This window comes from Rosa chinensis, chromosome 3, assembly GCF_002994745.2.
Source record: "Rosa chinensis cultivar Old Blush chromosome 3, RchiOBHm-V2, whole genome shotgun sequence".
NCBI classification, from domain to species: Eukaryota; Viridiplantae; Streptophyta; class Magnoliopsida; order Rosales; family Rosaceae; genus Rosa; species Rosa chinensis.
In genome coordinates this window covers 23,810,234-23,827,924 of record NC_037090.1, presented here as the reverse complement: position 1 = coordinate 23,827,924, position 17,691 = coordinate 23,810,234, and the positions used below count along the sequence as shown (strand labels likewise).

Genomic DNA, 17,691 nt, shown 5'->3' with positions numbered 1-17,691 from the left:
GGCAGATTCTTTACCGGTAGTAGCCGTCAGAGCAAGATTGGCTGAACGGGAGATCAGGAAGATCGAGAAGGAGAGAGAGAGAGAGGACTTTGGTGGTGGTCTGGAAGAGAGGGGGGAGAGAAAGAAGAAAAGACCCAAAAAGAAAAAGAAAAAAGAAAATCTGACATTGAGGGTGTTTTAGGAAGTGCACAAAGAGATGATATGAAATATTATTAAAAAAATAAAAAGGGGTGTGGTTTGCAATTTTAGGGGTGCAAATTTCACCCTCCTTATTTTAATATGTCATTTAACAATTCATAATAGAATGAGATTAACTGAGTAGATTTGGAGGTCCCAATTGAAAGACAATGGTGAAATTAAGCTTGGGTTTCATTTGTGAAGCGAGATATTATACATGAGAGCTTTTTGGGTTTTTGGCTAGTCTTTATGTATTAATATTGTCACATTATCAATGATATTATCATTTACTCTTCTAAAAAAAATATAAATAAAAAAAGAAGAGAGAGAGAGAGAGAGAGAGAGAGAGGAAAAACAGTATTTTGGTATTTTTCGCTAGGTAAATTATACGAGATGCTAACTGATGAGCAAATCAAAGAGTAGAATTCTCAATTACTAACTAGCTGCTAATGACTAGTTGTAACTGATTTCCCAGACTTTATGTCCAGATGCTTGACATGTTCCGGCGTTGTGAATATCCAACGTTCCATGTTTTTTTTTTTTTTTGGATTGATGAGGTTGTCCTAGGGCGAATCCCCTGGCATGTTCCTCTTCAACGAAACTTTATTTGATATATACTCTTGTTCGCTCAAAAATCGTCTCGGCCACGTGTCACTCGGCCGATGTCTTCTTAGCTTACACGTGTCCTTCTGGCCTGGTGATTGTCAAGCTCATAAAGCATTCGACTTCTAGGTTTGTTAGAAGTCTAGTCAACAATGCAATTAAAATAGGATAAAATACTTACTGTTTTACTCCCTATACTTATAGGGGCTCGACGTTTAATCTCTCGCTTTCCAATTTCACCTGAAAACTCCATAAACTCTCTAATTTCACAGATCTAGTCCTTGCCGTCAACTCATTGTCAAAAACTCTATTATTTTGCTGATGTGGCATCCCTTTCACTGCAAAATGTCTATTTTACCCCCCACTGACTTTTTTTTTTCTCTCTCTCTCTCTGTTTTTTTTCTTTTTTACTTTTTTCCTCATTTTCTTTTGCACAGCGCCTTCCAACTCCTCATTACTCGAACCGCAGCCTGGGTAATAGTGGCCTGGGTGGCGTCACCACTCATAATCACCGTCTTTCCGTGACTATTAATTAAGGACCAAAATATCGAGTTTCGAGGAAATATCTATGGTCCCGAAAACGGAAATTTCGACGGAAATATCGAGGATATATCGATTTCGGTAAATAATCAAGAAAAATGATGGAAATTTGAAGAAAAACATGGAAATTTTAAGTGAAACTTTTAGATATGTTTATTTTATCAATTGTCTACTATATATAGAAAGAAAACCTTGAATAAACCTTGTTATATAGTAATTTGTAATAATTTAAGATGAAACGGTAAATGCTGAATCGCCAATAACTCTTAAAATTTTTGAAATAAACATCTAATTTTTTTTTTTATGGCTAGAAACTCAATGGGAGGCTAGGTCATCACGCCTTATATACATTTTTTTGTACATATCATACATTACACCTTGAATTACATGAGTAACTTAGAACCACGTAGAAGACCTATGAGGTACAAGGTATGAAGATTATTTGGTGCAAGGTATGAAGATTATTTTGAACTATTTATAGAAGTTATAATTTGAAATGTTGTTGTAAAATTTTTGAACATTTAGTAAAAGAAAATTCAATATAGTAATTAAGTGTTTCAAGTTAGTTATTGATTGAACGTGTATCTAAGTTTTTAGATTCGTAGGTAAATGAATATATATTAGAATGTTGTGATTAATACATAAAAGGTATGTGCAGCAGAGTTAGCAAACCCTCTCAAAGGGTAGTGAGATGACCAAGGTTCAATCCTCGGTGTTGTTGTAGGTTTTTTGGAATGTATGGGGAAATATCGAAAATTTCGGGAAATATCAGACATATTGAGAAATTTCGAAAATTTTGACCCGAAATTGTCATGGTATGCTATGGATATATCGGACCTCCAAAAAATGAAATTTTCGGCGAAATTTCGCCAATTTTTTCGATTTTTCAGTCCTTAGGTGACCCACATACAAAGCAGGAAATCAAAAGCCTATATTTCTTTTTTGGATAATTGGGGGAAAAGGCTATATTTGTGCCCAGAACAAATTTCAGTATGGTCATGGAAATCATTTTTAGATCTTTAAATTCCATCATGAAATGTATTCAGTAAACAGTATAAGCATTCACCAAGAGTTTGAGTAGAACTACTTATAAATGACAAGGCTATTATGGAGTGCAGTGAAAGTAAACAGTACAATTTTAGACAACAATCAGAAAGGAATTATGTTATGCAGTGAAGTAAATAGTACAATTTTAGACAACAATAGGAAGGAATTACAGCGTGCAATGAATGGGAGAGCTCCAATGAAGTTTATATTTGATCCTGCCATTTCTAAGTGCTCAAGGAGGTGGAACAATCTTTCCAGAGCATTTCCCGAACCCTACTTTGTAGCCATTTCCCTGCAAGGATAACAATAATTAGATGCCAATAGTTGGATCTTTACAACTAGTATTTAGCAGCTCTAGACCTACTACTCTACTAGTATCAGAATGTTCCTTAATCTAGTAGGATAGTCGGTAATTATGTGAAATATAAATTGCTTCAGGAGAACAAAAGCAAATACTACAACATCATAGCTCGATGAATCATGATAGAAAGATCAGAAACGTGCTGAAAATGAAGTGCCTTTTGAAAAAAAAAAATTATGAAGAGCAAAAACAATCATTATAGCAGGATAAGAAGTTTAAAGAGCAAAACAGGTTTCAAAAATGTTTTCGAACATATTAATAACTTCACTAATAAAAGGGCATGTAAGATCAAGAACCTTGCTAAAACCAGTAATGATGACTTCGTCTCCATCTTCAAGAAATTCACGAGTAACGCCGTTTAATGACAACGGCTTATCCCATGTCAGCTCTAGCAAGCTTCCGTAAGATTCTGGCCCCTATTGGCAGATACAAGATATATATTAACTTCACTCAAGCAATATAGGGATCTGTTAAATTCATAATATCAGAAAATGAACTGAAATCATACAGGTCCACTGATGGTCCCAGTTCCAAAGAGATCTCCAGGCCTTAAGTTGCACCCATTGACGGTAAGGTGTGCTAGCTGCTGAGGCAATGTCCAAATTCTGTAGATGTGTTGCAGATAATTAACATATATTTACAAAAGGAACACAGTTCTAAGTGTTATGATGGCCGAAAGATCGGTAGTGCGTACAAAATAGTGAAAATACCCTACACTCGTACACGAGTAAGAAAACTGCTACAGAGGAGTTGTACGACTTGTATCATGTAAGACTAAACACTGTTGAAGATGTAAATAGAGAGGAAATCCTTACAAGTGGTTGAAATTACTCTTTGTGACCACAGATGAGCGCCTCTCTCCAGCTGGTTTAATTCGAACCTTGCAGTTAAAAGGAAGTTTGATCATCGTCTAAAGTCTGAACAATGCAATGGAATAGGAAAAGGAAAGTAGAAACTGTGAACGTGCTTCACAAGACTGAAAGAAACAAGGGGGGAGGGTACCTCTAATGTTATGTCATAGCTTTCGGAGATATTTTCAGCGACATAGGGCATTAGATGGGGGTGCTGCACTTCAGAGCACACATCATATAAGAACCATGAAATACAGCTTCAACAATTACAACACAAAACCGAAATTAGGGTGATATGCACCAAAACAAATAGATATGAGAAACACCTTTTTGGGAGGATCACAGGAAAATGGTTCTAGAGCTTCGAGTGTCACTATCCAAGGGGATATCGTAGTTCCTAAATATTCACAATTTTACACATAAAAGTAAAGTCATGCAATCATTTGATTGAGCACAGTGCTCCAATCAAGTAGTGTATCTTTATCCATGGAATTTAAGAATGGAGCGTGATAGTTTTCAGTGCTTACCAAAACTTTTTCCTAGGAAAGGCACACTGGGAATAAATTCCTTTGCCTGGATATCTCTAGCTGTGAAAACCAACTTCTTATCAAATACAACCAACTGTAGAACATGAAGGACAAGAACTGAAAGAAACATGAAGCAAGCATACCAATCCAGCCATTCATCAAGACAAGTCCAAAAATGTGATCTGCTGCCTCATTCACATCCACCGGATTCCCTAATTCATTTCCAGGACCAACTACAGCAGCCTACAAGCAACATGATAATGAACATGAACGATGAGAATAACCAAATTTATGAGTTCGACAGCATCAAAGAGTAATGTAATGGCATAAGGCTAACCATTTTAAGCTCAAAATCTAGTTTCGTTGCGGGACCAAAATATAGCAGACCGCCTGGAGGTTGTCTGATAAAACACATGAAAGAGTAAAATATAAGACTAAAATACTCGTAAGTGATGACAGAACGAAATTTCTACATGGATGGGAAGTCCAGCCTAATCACGGTTCAAATACACACTCTTTCAGGAAAAGAGTGAGCACCAAACTCAAAAGTTAGTTAAAAAATGCGACAGGTGATTGGAGGCACAACCGATCGTTAAGCGTTACAATTAACTTTCCCATCACCCTCCTTATAAACCAAATATCGTGCACCAGAAATATAGCCTCAAAATACTGATATACTACCAATTCTTCAGAAATGAACCATTACCACCAAGTGAGCAATGTTCAACACCCCACCTTGGACGTAAAAATGTCTCAAGAGACACGTCTCTGATTGACCTGGGTCGAGTAATGTCAGTTCCAGAGATAACAATCGACGAAGCTCGTCCATGATATGCAATTGGTAGGTCCAACCTAACACGAAATAAAACCTGTTCAATTTGTAAACGATCAAAGATACAGGAATAAATTTCTGTGCTGTGACACCCTAAACCCACGTACCATTTCAGTGGAATTGCCTGACCTGCCTTACAATTAATCTTGGCCCCGCAGTCGTGTACGTGATCCATTGATGAAAAGAAGTCTGTAAAGTCCCCAATCGCCACAGGAAGCAGCATTTCCACCTCGCTCTACATATTCATAAGGACACACACAGAAAAGTGGCATTCAAAACGCGGAAGTTGCAATAAACATAAGGTAATTTTCGGGATTATAGATTTCTCATACCAACGGAATAAGTGATTCCTGCTTTAAACTTTGATTGTCACGCAATGTTGGCTCAGTAGCTGCATCATTAATCAACCAAACTAAACTTAAGCATCAATTTAGTGAGGTCAAACTTAAGCGAGGATAAGATTGCAGCATACATGAAAGTAGCTTCTGAAGTGTAGCACGTGCTTCCTTCCAAGCAGGTCGTCCCAAGGCCAAGAACTTGTTCAAATTAGGCTAAGAACCAAAAACAGAGCAATCAATTTTACAGGATTAATCAGTATATAATAATCATGATTACTGAACCAACGGACCTGATAAAAGCAATCGGAGTTTCTGAGGATCGGACCGTTGAAGAGACCGGCGGCGGCGATTGCTGACAAGTCCAACACATAATCGCCGATGGCCACGCCCGGTCGAGCCGTTGAAGCCGGTTTTGGCTTGAACACTCCGAACGGGAGGTTCTGTATGGGGAAGTGAGAGCTCGGGTCGACTTCGATGAAGGAAGTGAGAGCTACGCCGGACACGGAGTTTTTCCGATGTCGACGACTTCCATGAACGAAGTTAGAGCTCGGGAGGTTCGGTAAGGGGATGTCATCAATCGGGTTGTTTTCTCGGAAGGAACGAAAAAGGCCGTACAAGGTGTTGCTCGGAGGGCGCTTCATTTTTTAGGAGGGGAGAAGAAGACGACTGAGGCGTTGAATCTACAGAGTCACTTAATATGGAGGTGGAGCCGTGGAGGCGTCTTATAGCCTATTTTGGGATTGGAGATTTGCCCGCTTTGGATGTGGGAGAATGTGCATCCCCCGAAAGTGGCAAATGAGCTTTGCACGTTTCGGGAAATGGGAGCAGGAGCCTGTCAAGGTGTTCCAACGCCCTGCGCGTGTACGGGCTTGGTCCTCAATCTGGACGTATTTGATCGTACTATCGGTGTTTGGAACTCGTAACCAAGAGCGAGGGAGAGACCGATCAAGGCGAGATCCGCTTTTAGGCTTTAGCCAACCCTATCACGTACCCATATCCCCCGTTACTATTACTCATATCCATATTCAAACCTTTGTCAGTTGTGGCATCAAAGATAAATAGATAATACAGATATTTTTGGAATCATTGATATATGTATAATATATTGATCACATATACATGTGAAATTTAACCAACGTGCCTGGTAAATCATTCCGGTAGAAATATTATGGATTAAATTTAATTTACCCCCCTGAGGTTTGGGGGTAATTACATGTTAGTCTTTGTCCTTTCAATTTAATCAGTTTGCCCCCCAAACTTGTCAATTCTCCTCAACCGTGTTCATTCCATCTAATTTAGACGTTAAGTTTGACTTTTGAGGGTTAAAATGGTCATTTCAAGACAAAAAAAAAATTATAAAAAAAAAAAGGAATTTTTTGTTTTAGGGAATCAGAAATTGAGAGAAAATCGCTGTGTATTCTCATTGATAATAGGGGTCTCTTTATATAGAGGATCACAATGCATAGAATCTCAATCATACAAGGAAAGTAATCGTACATTGAATAGGAATCTAGATCCTTCTAATTTAACTCTATTACCACTAGGTCAAGTAACCTAAAGTTTGGGTCAAACACAAAGTAGAGATTTACTTGAACACTCCCCCTTGTGTTGCCCAAACGCGGTGCTTCTCTCTTTGCCTCGCTAAAAATCTTGTCGAGTAACAAAAACCCAATAGGACAAAAATAACCTCGGTCGAAGGGGGAAAAGAGCACAACACACCCTTCACGTTTCAAGACTATACAAGTAGACACCTTCCCCTGATGAATACAGTCATTGGAGTTCGGATAACTTCTGCAAACGATGCTACCAACATGTTTCTCGAAAGTGGAATTTAGGCAGTGACTTAGTAAGCAAGTCTGCCATACTGTCCTCATATTGAACCTAGTTCACTTTGATCTTTGAGGAGAGTTTGTTGTTGCTGATTACCCTTGGTGTTGTCGCTTTTGATGTAGCCTTTGCTTCATTTGTTCAAAGCAAGCAGCATTATTCTAAATGCTTGTAGGCTCATCTGTGGTAGACGTCAAAACCACAATTCTTCGAACATGCATAATTATGGATCCAATCCATAAACATTCATGAACCACTTCATGAAGAGCAATAATCTCTGCATGGTTCGAAGATATAGCGACTAAAGTCTGTTCTGTAGACCTCCAAGATATCACGGTCTTTTCCCATAGTGAACACTTAACCAGTTTGGGAATGACATGTGTATGGGTCAGAGGGATACCCAACATCAGCAAAACCTTCCAAAACACTTATGTAATTTTGGGATGGGGATAGAGGACGCAGGCCAGTGTTGGCGGCGTTCCTAGTGTGCGATGGGTCCTAATCCATCATCTTTCTGTAGGGATAGAACAAGCACATATCAATCGTACATCTCAAGTACTGAAAGATATTTTTTTTCCACCAATCCAATGGAGTCACGTTGGCGCATAGCTATACCTAGCTAACAAGTTCACAACATATGAGATATCTGGTCTTGTGTATTGGGATAAGTACAATAATGCGTCTATTGTACTTAAGTAAGGCATGCTGATTCCACTAATCAATTTCGTCCGATTGTTTTGGCAAACTTTGTTTTCAAGATTATTCCAAAAATATTGTCCATGCGCCTAGCTGTTGTTGCCTCCAGAATCATCACCCCTCAACAACATGCTTTTGTGCCGGGACGTCAAATTTCAGATTGTATCTTATCGACGTCAGAGTGTTTCAATCTTCTGGATACTAAATGCTACGGCGGTAATGTTGCTATTAAGGTTGATATTACGAAAGCTTTCGATACTTTATCATGGGACTTTTTGCTATCTGTTCTTCAAGCTTTCGGTTTTCATCAAACTTTTGTTGGTTGGGTTCACGCTCTCCTTCTTTCTGCTAAACTCTCCCTTAATGTGAATGGTAAATCAGTTGGGTATTTCTCCTGTGGCCGTGGTGTGAGGCAGGGTGACCCCCTATCACCCTTACTTTTTTGTTTAGCAGAAGAAGTGTTAAGTCGAGGTCTTGCTAATCTGGTGACAACCGGTCGCATACGCACCATCTCGTCTCCCCGTGGTGCTCAATCTCCATCACATGTTCTGTTTGCCGATGATGTTATTGTCTTTTGTCAGGGTGATCGGCGTAGTTTAAAGGCTGTTATGGACTTCTTTGAGGAATATGGTATTAATTCGAGTCAAGTGATTAATCGAGCCAAGTCCAATGTTTTCATTAGCAAGCATATTCGCAGGAGGCAGAACTCAATTGTTTCTACATTGGGTATGAAGTTGGGTTCGACGGAGTTTACATACTTAGGTGTGCCTATTTTTCGGGGTAAGCCTCGCTCATCTCATTTTCAGCCAATTGTGGACAAGATTCGCTTGAAATTTTCGAGTTGGATGGGCTCTTTGCTATCAATGGCGGGTAGACTGCAGTTGATTAAATCAGTTATATATAGTATGTTAATTTACAGCTTCCAAGTCTACGAGTGGCCGGTTTCATTGCTTCGGCGTTTGGAGATATGGTGTAGGAACTATTTATGGTCAGGTTCTATTGAAAGGCGGGGTGTCCCTCTTATTGCTTGGAAGAATTGTTGTTCACCGATGGAAGAGGGTGGCTTAGGCCTTAAGCCATTGCGGGTTCTAAATCACTCTCTTCTTCTCAAAAAAGCGTGGGATGTTTCATTTTCGGTGTCAGATGGTTGCTCTTTACTTCGAGCTCGCTTTTTTCGTGCGGGAGGATTGAGGAGATCGTATGCTCTATCTTCTATCTGGCCTGGGGTGAAACGTTTTTGGCCACTCATTAAGGAAAATGGCAGATGGTTAATTGGAAATGGGGAAGAAATCTTATTCTGGAGGGATAATTTTGTGGGCCGCCCATTATATGAATTGTTTGGTTTGCATGGTGGTGCAATGAATCAACTTGGCACTTTAGTTGCAGACTATATTTCTAATGGAGAGTGGACCTTCCCATCTTTACTTCAATTACACCTTCCAGGCTTGTGTAATTTCATTCAACAACATGTTCCACTCTCAATTAATGATCAAGCAGTGGACCAATGCATCTGGATGCCTTCTCATTCAGGTACACTTTCCGCACGTGAAGCTTATGGTTTTCTAAGGCCCCGATCCGCTGTTGCTAATTGGGGAAAATTAATTTGGACAAAGTTTATTCCTCCTCGTATGTCTTTACTAGTTTGGAAGGTGTTAAGTGGTCGTATATTATCGGATGACTTCCTTCAAAAGAGAGGGGTCTCTCTCGCACCTCGGTGTTATCTTTGTCACATTCAAGTGGAGTCTCTTGAGCATATTTTTCTCTCTTGCTCTTTTGCATCATCATTATGGCAACGCTTAGTGCATGTGTTTGAGCTCGGCATGGTTCATGGTTCCCTTATGGAGAGGCTACAACGGGGCTTGGATCATAGTCGCAGTCCTCAACTACGTGAGCTATGGCTCACCGCTTTTGTGGCTTTGTTATGGTGCATTTGGCTTTTTCGAAACCGGGCTAAGTTTGATGGTGTGCAGGCCAACAAGAGTAATGCCTGGAGATTAATTAAAGGGCAAGTTAGCTCCTCCAATAGAATTGGTTCTGGTTGCATGTACAACTCTGTTCAAGATCTTACTATTTTGAAGCAGTTCCCTGTCCCTTGCAAGCCCCGTAGGACTCCACGTATTGTCGAGGTTAATTGGCATCCTCCACTTCTTGGTTGGGTAAAGATTAATACTGATGGTGCTTGGCGTAGCTCTTCTGGGCATGCGGGCTATGGTGGCATCTTTAGAGATTTCAGAGGTGGTATTATGGGTGCTTTTTGCTCTAATCTTCTTATTCCAAGTTCGGTGGCAGCGGAGATTATGGCTGTCATTAAGGCTATTGAGTTAGCTCGGGTCCGGGACTGGAAATTTATTTGGTTAGAAGTGGACTCGGCTCTTATCCTTTCATACCTTCATTCTCCTCACTTGGTACCTTGGCAGCTAAGAATTGAGTGGCATAATTGTTTGCATCGTATCTCTCAGATGCAATTTCGTTGTTCACACATCTATCGTGAGGGAAACCAAGCTGCAGATGCTCTTGCTAACATGGGTCTTTCTTCTACTGGTTTAACCTGGTGGGACATACCCCCAGATCTTATTCGTTCTCATTGTCGGAAAGACTCCTTGGGGTTGCCTAATTTTCGTGTTCGTTAGTTACGCTTTTTCTTGTACTTAGCATTTGCTTTCTCTTCCTTTGGTTCTCTTTGGAGGAGTTTTGGCTTTATGCGGTTTTCTTTGGAGGAGTTTTGGTTTTATGTCCCCTCCTCCCTTTGTTCCTTTCTTTTCTTTTAATCGAAATAATCTTCAATGGGGGATGAGCCGTCTAGGCTAATCCTCTGTTTATAAAAAAAAAAAAAAGTAAGGCACTCTTGCCTCTAGCACATTTTCGTCATCATCCTTTGAACGAAGAGAATCCTTTTCAGAATCAAGACTAAGGACGATCATGGGGGTGCTTGAAGGTTTGACCTTGTCAAAATGCCTAAGCATCTAACAACATGATACTTAAGTTCCAAACCGAGGCATAATCGTGTTCTCCCAAAATCCTTCATCACAAACTTGGATTTCAAGTAATTAGCGGTTTCCCTTAACTCTTTAAGGGCTTCCAATGAAGATCATGTCCAACATGAACCGCGATAGAATCCGAAAACTTGTTATGGAAACGCGTGGGCATATCCCTTCCCAATCAAGTAGTCATTTTAGCGAGCTTTTCAACCTCTTTGTAAACGCACTCCGTGGACTAGAGCCACTTGACTTGGGTAAATGAAGTTCACCATGAACCTTCATGTATATTCTGTATCTAGATCCCTATAGAGATACGTAGTGACCACATTTGTAAGCTGCACGTATTAAATATGGTAGTTTCATAATACAATTAAAAAAATAAAAATAAAAACATGATTGGCTGGACATACCACCCATGTGGCAACGTCCGCTCTACCTAAAAAAATTTCTTTCAACGAAATAGTAGACGGGAGTACTAAAATAGCTAATAAAAGGATAGTACAGGTTCTACTCCCTAAAAATTTCTGGTACATTGCATTGTGTAATAGTTCATATACCATATGTAGATTTTAATTCAAAACTGCGATTTGAAAGGTTCGCTTTACAAATAAAACAGAAAACCTGACCCAAGGCCTAAGCAATACTAAACCGCTGCTTCCGTATATTTTCGATTGGAATTGGAGCTGAACCGCCGGTTTGAATTGGTACCGCCACCTTGCTTTTCTTTGTTTTGTTTTGTTTTGTTTTTATATCTATGGCTATATCCCTGTCGCATCTTAGATTGCATATGCCAAACTAATTCTAGCTAGCTTTGGAACCCGGGTCGTCTATGGATCTGTGCGTTCGGGTTTGGTTCTTTTGTTTATCTATTGTTCATTTGATTTGATTTTAAAAGCCATTGAATCTTGGATCTTGCAACTGGATGTTAACTGATTAATTGAACTTCATCTATGCAATTCTAGCACATCATATTTTAATCTGGTTTTGAGTTTTATATTACTATGAAAAAAATGAATTCCTTTCCTCAGCATTTAGGTTTATTATACTGTGTTCTTATCATAATGTTTATTGTTTTTCTCAACAGGCAATAAGTAACCTGGAGTGGTGAGGAATGGTTCAGACGAATAGGGAGATTGCATTCTCGATGATGTTGGACTGCTGCAGATACCATGCAGCTTGTGGGGCTCTGATTGATTATCCTTGGGCCCATTTACATGTCAACTTCCTTCCCTAAAGAAATAGGTTAGGTAGTGAAAAAGGGCTCCAAGAGTGATGGTGGGATCACTTGGAAATGAATTCGATCTTCTATTACAATTATAGCTGCTTGATCTCTATGTCATCGTGAAATCATCTAAATGTAGTCAGCCTATGGTGTACTGTCTTTTGGTGGTCTTTGAGATAGGGGGTGCATTGTTTCTTTATGTAAAGGTATCGGCGGACTTCTTTCTACTGGCCTTGGAGACAAGTAGGCTTGCTGTAGAACCCGGAATTGAAGCTCTGGAGGATAGTCCCTCATGCAACCGATCCGAGGGCCAGCTCCTGTGCTCCATCTTGAGGTCAAATGCTGACCCAACTGGTATGAATTCATTCCTTTATGTGAATCAATCCTTTGCATAATTCTTTCTTTTGATATTGGCTTTTCATCTTCTTCATGTGCATCTTCATCAAACAAGTTCAGTTTCGAGACCATAAAATCTTCCTCTGTCAAGACTGATTCTTCAGCTGTTTCATAACCATCCTCAGAATCAGAATCAGAGTCTAGAAAATACTCGCGACAAGTTATTGGAGGTTGTTCCTTGAAAACGTCAAACACGTCTTCTTTTTCTGGTATTTCAAGTTTAGCTATCTTTGAGCAGAATCGTTCTGGTAATCTTGACAAAAGAGGAGGATTTTCTGCACAATCAGACTGTTCATTTCTCGAAGTACTCTCTTCCACTGTGCCTTCAGCATTTGTTGTTATAGTATCTTTAGATGAATCTGCTTTTCGTGGGCTGTTTCGGACTCCTATGTTACTGCTCTTTTTGCTTAAAACGCCTCCTTCTTCATCGTCAACTGCAGTTTTCTGGAAATTGAGAAAGAGCCATGCGTTAGTTAATTACTATGTTTTCCCATATCAGTAAAACATCAATATTTCTTTGAGGAATACAGAATCTCATAATATATGAACACTAGAGATAGCCAAAATTTATACTACAGAAATTTCATTTTCTAATATTGCAGCAGACGGAAGTACACTAATCAAAGTTTTCCTGATGTACCTTTACATTAGTGAGATCCACATTGTTTTCCATAAGGAATGACATGAGTTCCTGAAAGTTTTCTTCTGTTGGGAGATAATGCCCACTGTGAGGCCAAACTGACTATTTTTGTGTTAAAACCAAAGATCAAAAAGAAACTTAGTATAATGCTTGAAAAATATTAATAAGAAATAACAGATGCATATAGTTGATAGATTCACTCTTTCATACCTTTAGAATTCCATTTTCAACTACCAATCTTCCAGCAGACAATGTGGCTCCTCCTGCCAAGAAACTTGAATGCTGAAAAGTACCCTTGCTTTTCTGTCCAACATATAAGTTCTTGGACACACTTAGGACAAATATCCACTTTGTTTCTTTGGGGCCTTTTGTTGTATCAAGAAGCACTCCACTCTCCTTGTAAACAAACTTCCCACCCTCCACTACAACTTCGTAATCCTTCCTTTCTACCTGCAGAATGAAGCAACATCACTAGTCAGTACTAAACGGGTTCTGCATGTCGAGGGTTTAGGGTTAGAAGATACTCGAGTCCCATCTGGACAATTTTAGAGGCTCACCGGGCCAAGATACTTGATGCATTGTGCTTGAAGCTTTGACCGAGGACATGCTTCATGCGTGATTTCTCTTCCCTCCCCTATATCAAGCCTGCATTGTTCAAAATTCAAGTTGTTTAAATTATAATGTTCTTGATTTGAGAAAGTAGAATTTCGAATAGTTGTGTATGATGTACCAGATAAGCTTACCAATAAAAGAAGGGCTGTTTACTCTCACAGTGGAGCCATTTGGCATAGTAGAAGTGAAGATTATGTCCATACCGATGTCGGGGATCAATCTGTAACAGGAAGGAATAGATTACAAAGACAGGTTAGTTGTTTGATTTGAAGGTACGTATTATTACACTTCTATATATAAATAGAACTTACTGCCTCAAGCCAATGCTGCAAAGCAAGTTTACGAGCCTTTTTATCCTTAGACAAACCCTTTCCAACCTTCAAAAGATGTGCAACGGATGAATTCAGAACCATCATAGAGCAGTACAGGTCAAAGAAGTAGAATTCACATAGCTCAAGTATAACACTGTACTTACCTTGGCAGCTCTGGTTCTTGCTCTTGCCCAGCGAGAAACAGCTGTTTCAGGCTTCTCAATGTCGAAAAATGATATAGAGCTCCTTTTGAGTTCAGCAAAATCTAACACCTTCCACCTAGAAAGTTGAGTTGCCAAAATATAAGTCTAACAGGATAAGAATACGAACAGAAATATCATGTTGAAGTTTAGACATTCCACTCAAACCAATTGGCAATTCCCATGATTTGATTAATTGAGCATAGTCACATGTACAAACTGTTTGCTCTGGTACCATGCATGATTATTTTGTTGTCCAAAAGCTGAAACTTGCAGGATGAATGTTCAATAGTTACATACCATCTCTGCTCCGCAAGAATTGCACAATCTGCAAGCTGTCTTCTTATCCGGAAACTCTTGTACACTTTCTGTAACTTTAATGCCGCCTGGTACCTATGTGTAGTTCCTTTCTCACTGGAGGAGTTACCATTTTGATGTGATGTCTCCAATCGGTCTTTACCATCACTTGTTGCTCTGGCAGACACATTGTTTTCCATATCTTCTGGTGAAGGTGTTTGACAAACCAACTTGGTGTCTAATTCCTTCGCTTTCATGCTAAGCGATTCGTCATATATCATCTTTTCTGAAACCATAAGACTTCTTGTGGTCTTTGGTTTAGGACCAAAGCTATTGAAGCTTAATAACTACAATGGATTTTTTTTTTTTTTAAAGAGAAATAAAACTGATTTTTTTTTTATTGACTCCAGTGGATTCTTCTCTTCTTTACTGAGACTAAATGGTCTCACTGCAGATGGTTGTGATAACGAAATAACCAAGATCTGTATCAACAAGATCCACCGGGTCCCGATACCTGCTGCAAAAATGAAAAGAATGAGGGGAATTGAATACATATAACAAGTCCATCAAACTTTGGATCCATGAAAGGTAGTATATATAGTTCGGTTGGTTCGCTGCCATTCCATTGGGCTTAATTAAGCTGTTAACATATGAACCAATAATTATTTTATTATTCTTAAAACTCCCCATCACATGTGGATCACTTGCTTGCTCTAATATCATAATGAAGAGTGAATCTTTATCACATTCCCAAAAGCTTAATCTAGTAGGATCTACATGTCAATCACTAGTTGTTTTACTTTGTATAGTAATACTGGTGAATGGAGGTCTATCATTGAATACATGGATACAGATCTATGTCTCCTACTTTTTCTACAAGAATCTTAACAGGGTTCCTCACAAGTCATTGCATGAGATACTGTGCATTGGAAAAGGAGACTTTACAAGATTTAAATTTGAAAACATAAAAAGGCCAGAACCAGAATATACATCACATTTAGATATACCAGAAACCTTCATAATGCACAGAACTACACTTCAATGTCTCTATATAGAAAATAATAACGGAGAGAAAGGAAAAAAAAAAATGCGAAGCAACACATCTTTATAAACACGATCAATTTTCATTACATTTCTCCCACTTTAAAATTCGAACAACAAACTGAGAATGACTGACAAGGAAGAGTTTTAACATTCATCATCAAATGTGTCATAACAGGCAAAAATAACAACACAGTTATGAAAATAGGAGAAAAAAGAATCGAAAAAGGACATCAACAAGTCTTACGTTGATCGGAGACAAACACGAATCCAGAGATGGAATTTGGTTTAAGACAGGTTTGAGGAAATTAGAAGAGCTAAAGAGAGGTAGAGAGACGGAGAATGAAATGGCTAAATGGGGGTTGGCAGAAAATGATGGAAGAGAGAGACCTCTAATTTTGTTGAGGTTCAATGGTTGCATAGTGGCTAGCAATTCTCTTTATTTGCCTCAAAGGTTTACTTTGCTATTCCTGCAACATTTATATATAGAAGCTAGAGAGAGAAGTTAAGAGAGAGAGAAAGAGAGGGAGGGAGGGGGAGAGTAAGTTAGAGTTGGATAACATAGTCTCCAAACACGTGTTATTTGACCACAAGAGAAACTACGTCAATTTTTAAGGTGAAGGTTTTGTGTTTGAAAAATTTGTTATGAGTTTGAACATTGACTAACTAGGTCCATAACTATTCCAGTTGTATGTATGTATAACCTAACCAATATATCGTGTCAATTTTCAATTTAATGCTTTCTTCTTTAGGTGAGTGAGGATGCTAACTTCCATTATCAACCTGTCAAAACATTTCCACTAAGATAACTAAAAAACGAAGTTAATCGTTTTATAATTAATAACTGGGAAATTTCTAATCTACATTTCTACCCCAATTTAAATAAGGGAAAATGATCATTTACCTAATTTCAGATTAAAAATTGCCCACTTGCTCCACCAACTGTTTTTTAACTCCATTTACCCCAAACACTCTAAGGGATTATTTCCCTAATACCCAATTAATTCTTTTTTCATTCTTTTTATTTATTTTTGAGACTTTTTTGCCCTCTCCTTCTTTCTCACTTAGAGAAAGAAGTCATCCTCCACCTTGCTATGCTCCGGTGACCAATGGCCTGCCGCGGTCTCCGGCGACCAGTGACTGATGACCTGAATCCGGCAACCGGTCACCAGAATTCGGCAACCGATGACCGGAATCGGAAATCCGGCTACCGGACTGGTAACCTGATTCCGGCGTCTGAATTTATTAATACCCAATTACCATATTATTGCCCCCCAGTAATCATATTATTGCCCCCCAGTAATCATATTATAGCCCCCCAATACTCATATTATTGCCTCCCAATACTCATATTATTGCCTCCCAAAGTCATATTATTGTTGTTCAGTGAATTGTATAAACTTTCAAAACCAAAATGAATACACTACAGGCACAATTGATCAATTTATATGCATATTATTGTCCCCCAATACTCATATTATTGCCTCCCAATAATCATATTATTGCCTCCCAAAATCATATTATTGCCGTCCAGTGAATTGTATAAACTCTCAAAACCAAAATGAATACACTACAGGCACAATTAATCAATTTATATGCATATTATTGCCTCTCAATACTCATATTATTGCCTCTCAATAATCATATTATTGCCCTGCAATAGACATGTATAACTACTCAATAAAACTTTTTTTTTCATTCTTCTTTCTTCTTTCCTTATAATCCTTCTGCCAAATTTACCAAAAAAAAAAAAAGAACTTGAGAGAATTTCACAGAAGAAGAAGAAGAGAGAGAAGAGAGAGATAGTTTGCAATGGCGAACAAGAAGCCGCTGAGGAAAATTGCAGAGGCATTCAAGGAGCTGGAGGCAGCCGTGAAATCGGAGACCGGGAAAGTGGAGGTTGCGTCGATCTCGCAGGCGTGTTCTCTCGTCTCGCCGCTGTTTCAAGACGGGCACGGAGCTGGAGGCAACGATGGGCATGGCACAGATGTCGGCGACCTGAGGCTGGAGGAATCGAACTTAGCGGTGTGCTGCCACGAGCATGGTGACGGTGTCCATCTTCTTCTCCCACGGCGGCAGCTTCTGCAACCGTCCGGTGCAGTCTGAGCCACGAGAGAGAGAGAGAGAGAGAGAGAGAGAGAGAGAGAGAGAGAGAGAGAGAGAGAGAGAGAGAGAGAGAGAGAGAGAGAGAGAGA

General features: G+C 39.2%; 2 protein-coding genes across 2 annotated transcripts; both read right to left on the bottom strand.

The window, feature by feature from the left end:
• Window positions 1-2,373: 2,373 nt before the first annotated feature.
• Window positions 2,374-6,205, bottom strand: LOC112195287 (fumarylacetoacetase). Its single transcript, XM_024335697.2, has 14 exons — window positions 5,567-6,205; window positions 5,411-5,489; window positions 5,271-5,329; window positions 5,046-5,173; window positions 4,842-4,958; window positions 4,444-4,507; window positions 4,250-4,349; window positions 4,107-4,166; window positions 3,906-3,976; window positions 3,731-3,793; window positions 3,544-3,608; window positions 3,237-3,333; window positions 3,025-3,144; window positions 2,374-2,659 (listed from the first exon to the last, which is right to left on the bottom strand). The coding sequence occupies exons 1-14, from the start codon at window positions 5,915-5,917 to the stop codon at window positions 2,600-2,602; spliced, it is 1,434 nt and encodes a 477-aa protein (XP_024191465.1). The 5' UTR covers window positions 5,918-6,205; the 3' UTR covers window positions 2,374-2,599.
• A 5,820-nt stretch (window positions 6,206-12,025) lies between these two features.
• On the bottom strand, window positions 12,026-15,932 carry LOC112194325 (IQ domain-containing protein IQM6). The gene is made up of 9 exons (XM_040516225.1): window positions 15,744-15,932; window positions 14,459-14,969; window positions 14,123-14,237; window positions 13,959-14,024; window positions 13,779-13,867; window positions 13,593-13,680; window positions 13,246-13,485; window positions 13,036-13,137; window positions 12,026-12,839 (listed from the first exon to the last, which is right to left on the bottom strand). Exons 2-9 carry the CDS (start codon window positions 14,749-14,751, stop codon window positions 12,144-12,146), a joined length of 1,689 nt encoding a protein of 562 aa, XP_040372159.1. The 5' UTR covers window positions 14,752-14,969; window positions 15,744-15,932; the 3' UTR covers window positions 12,026-12,143.
• Window positions 15,933-17,691: the final 1,759 nt, after the last annotated feature.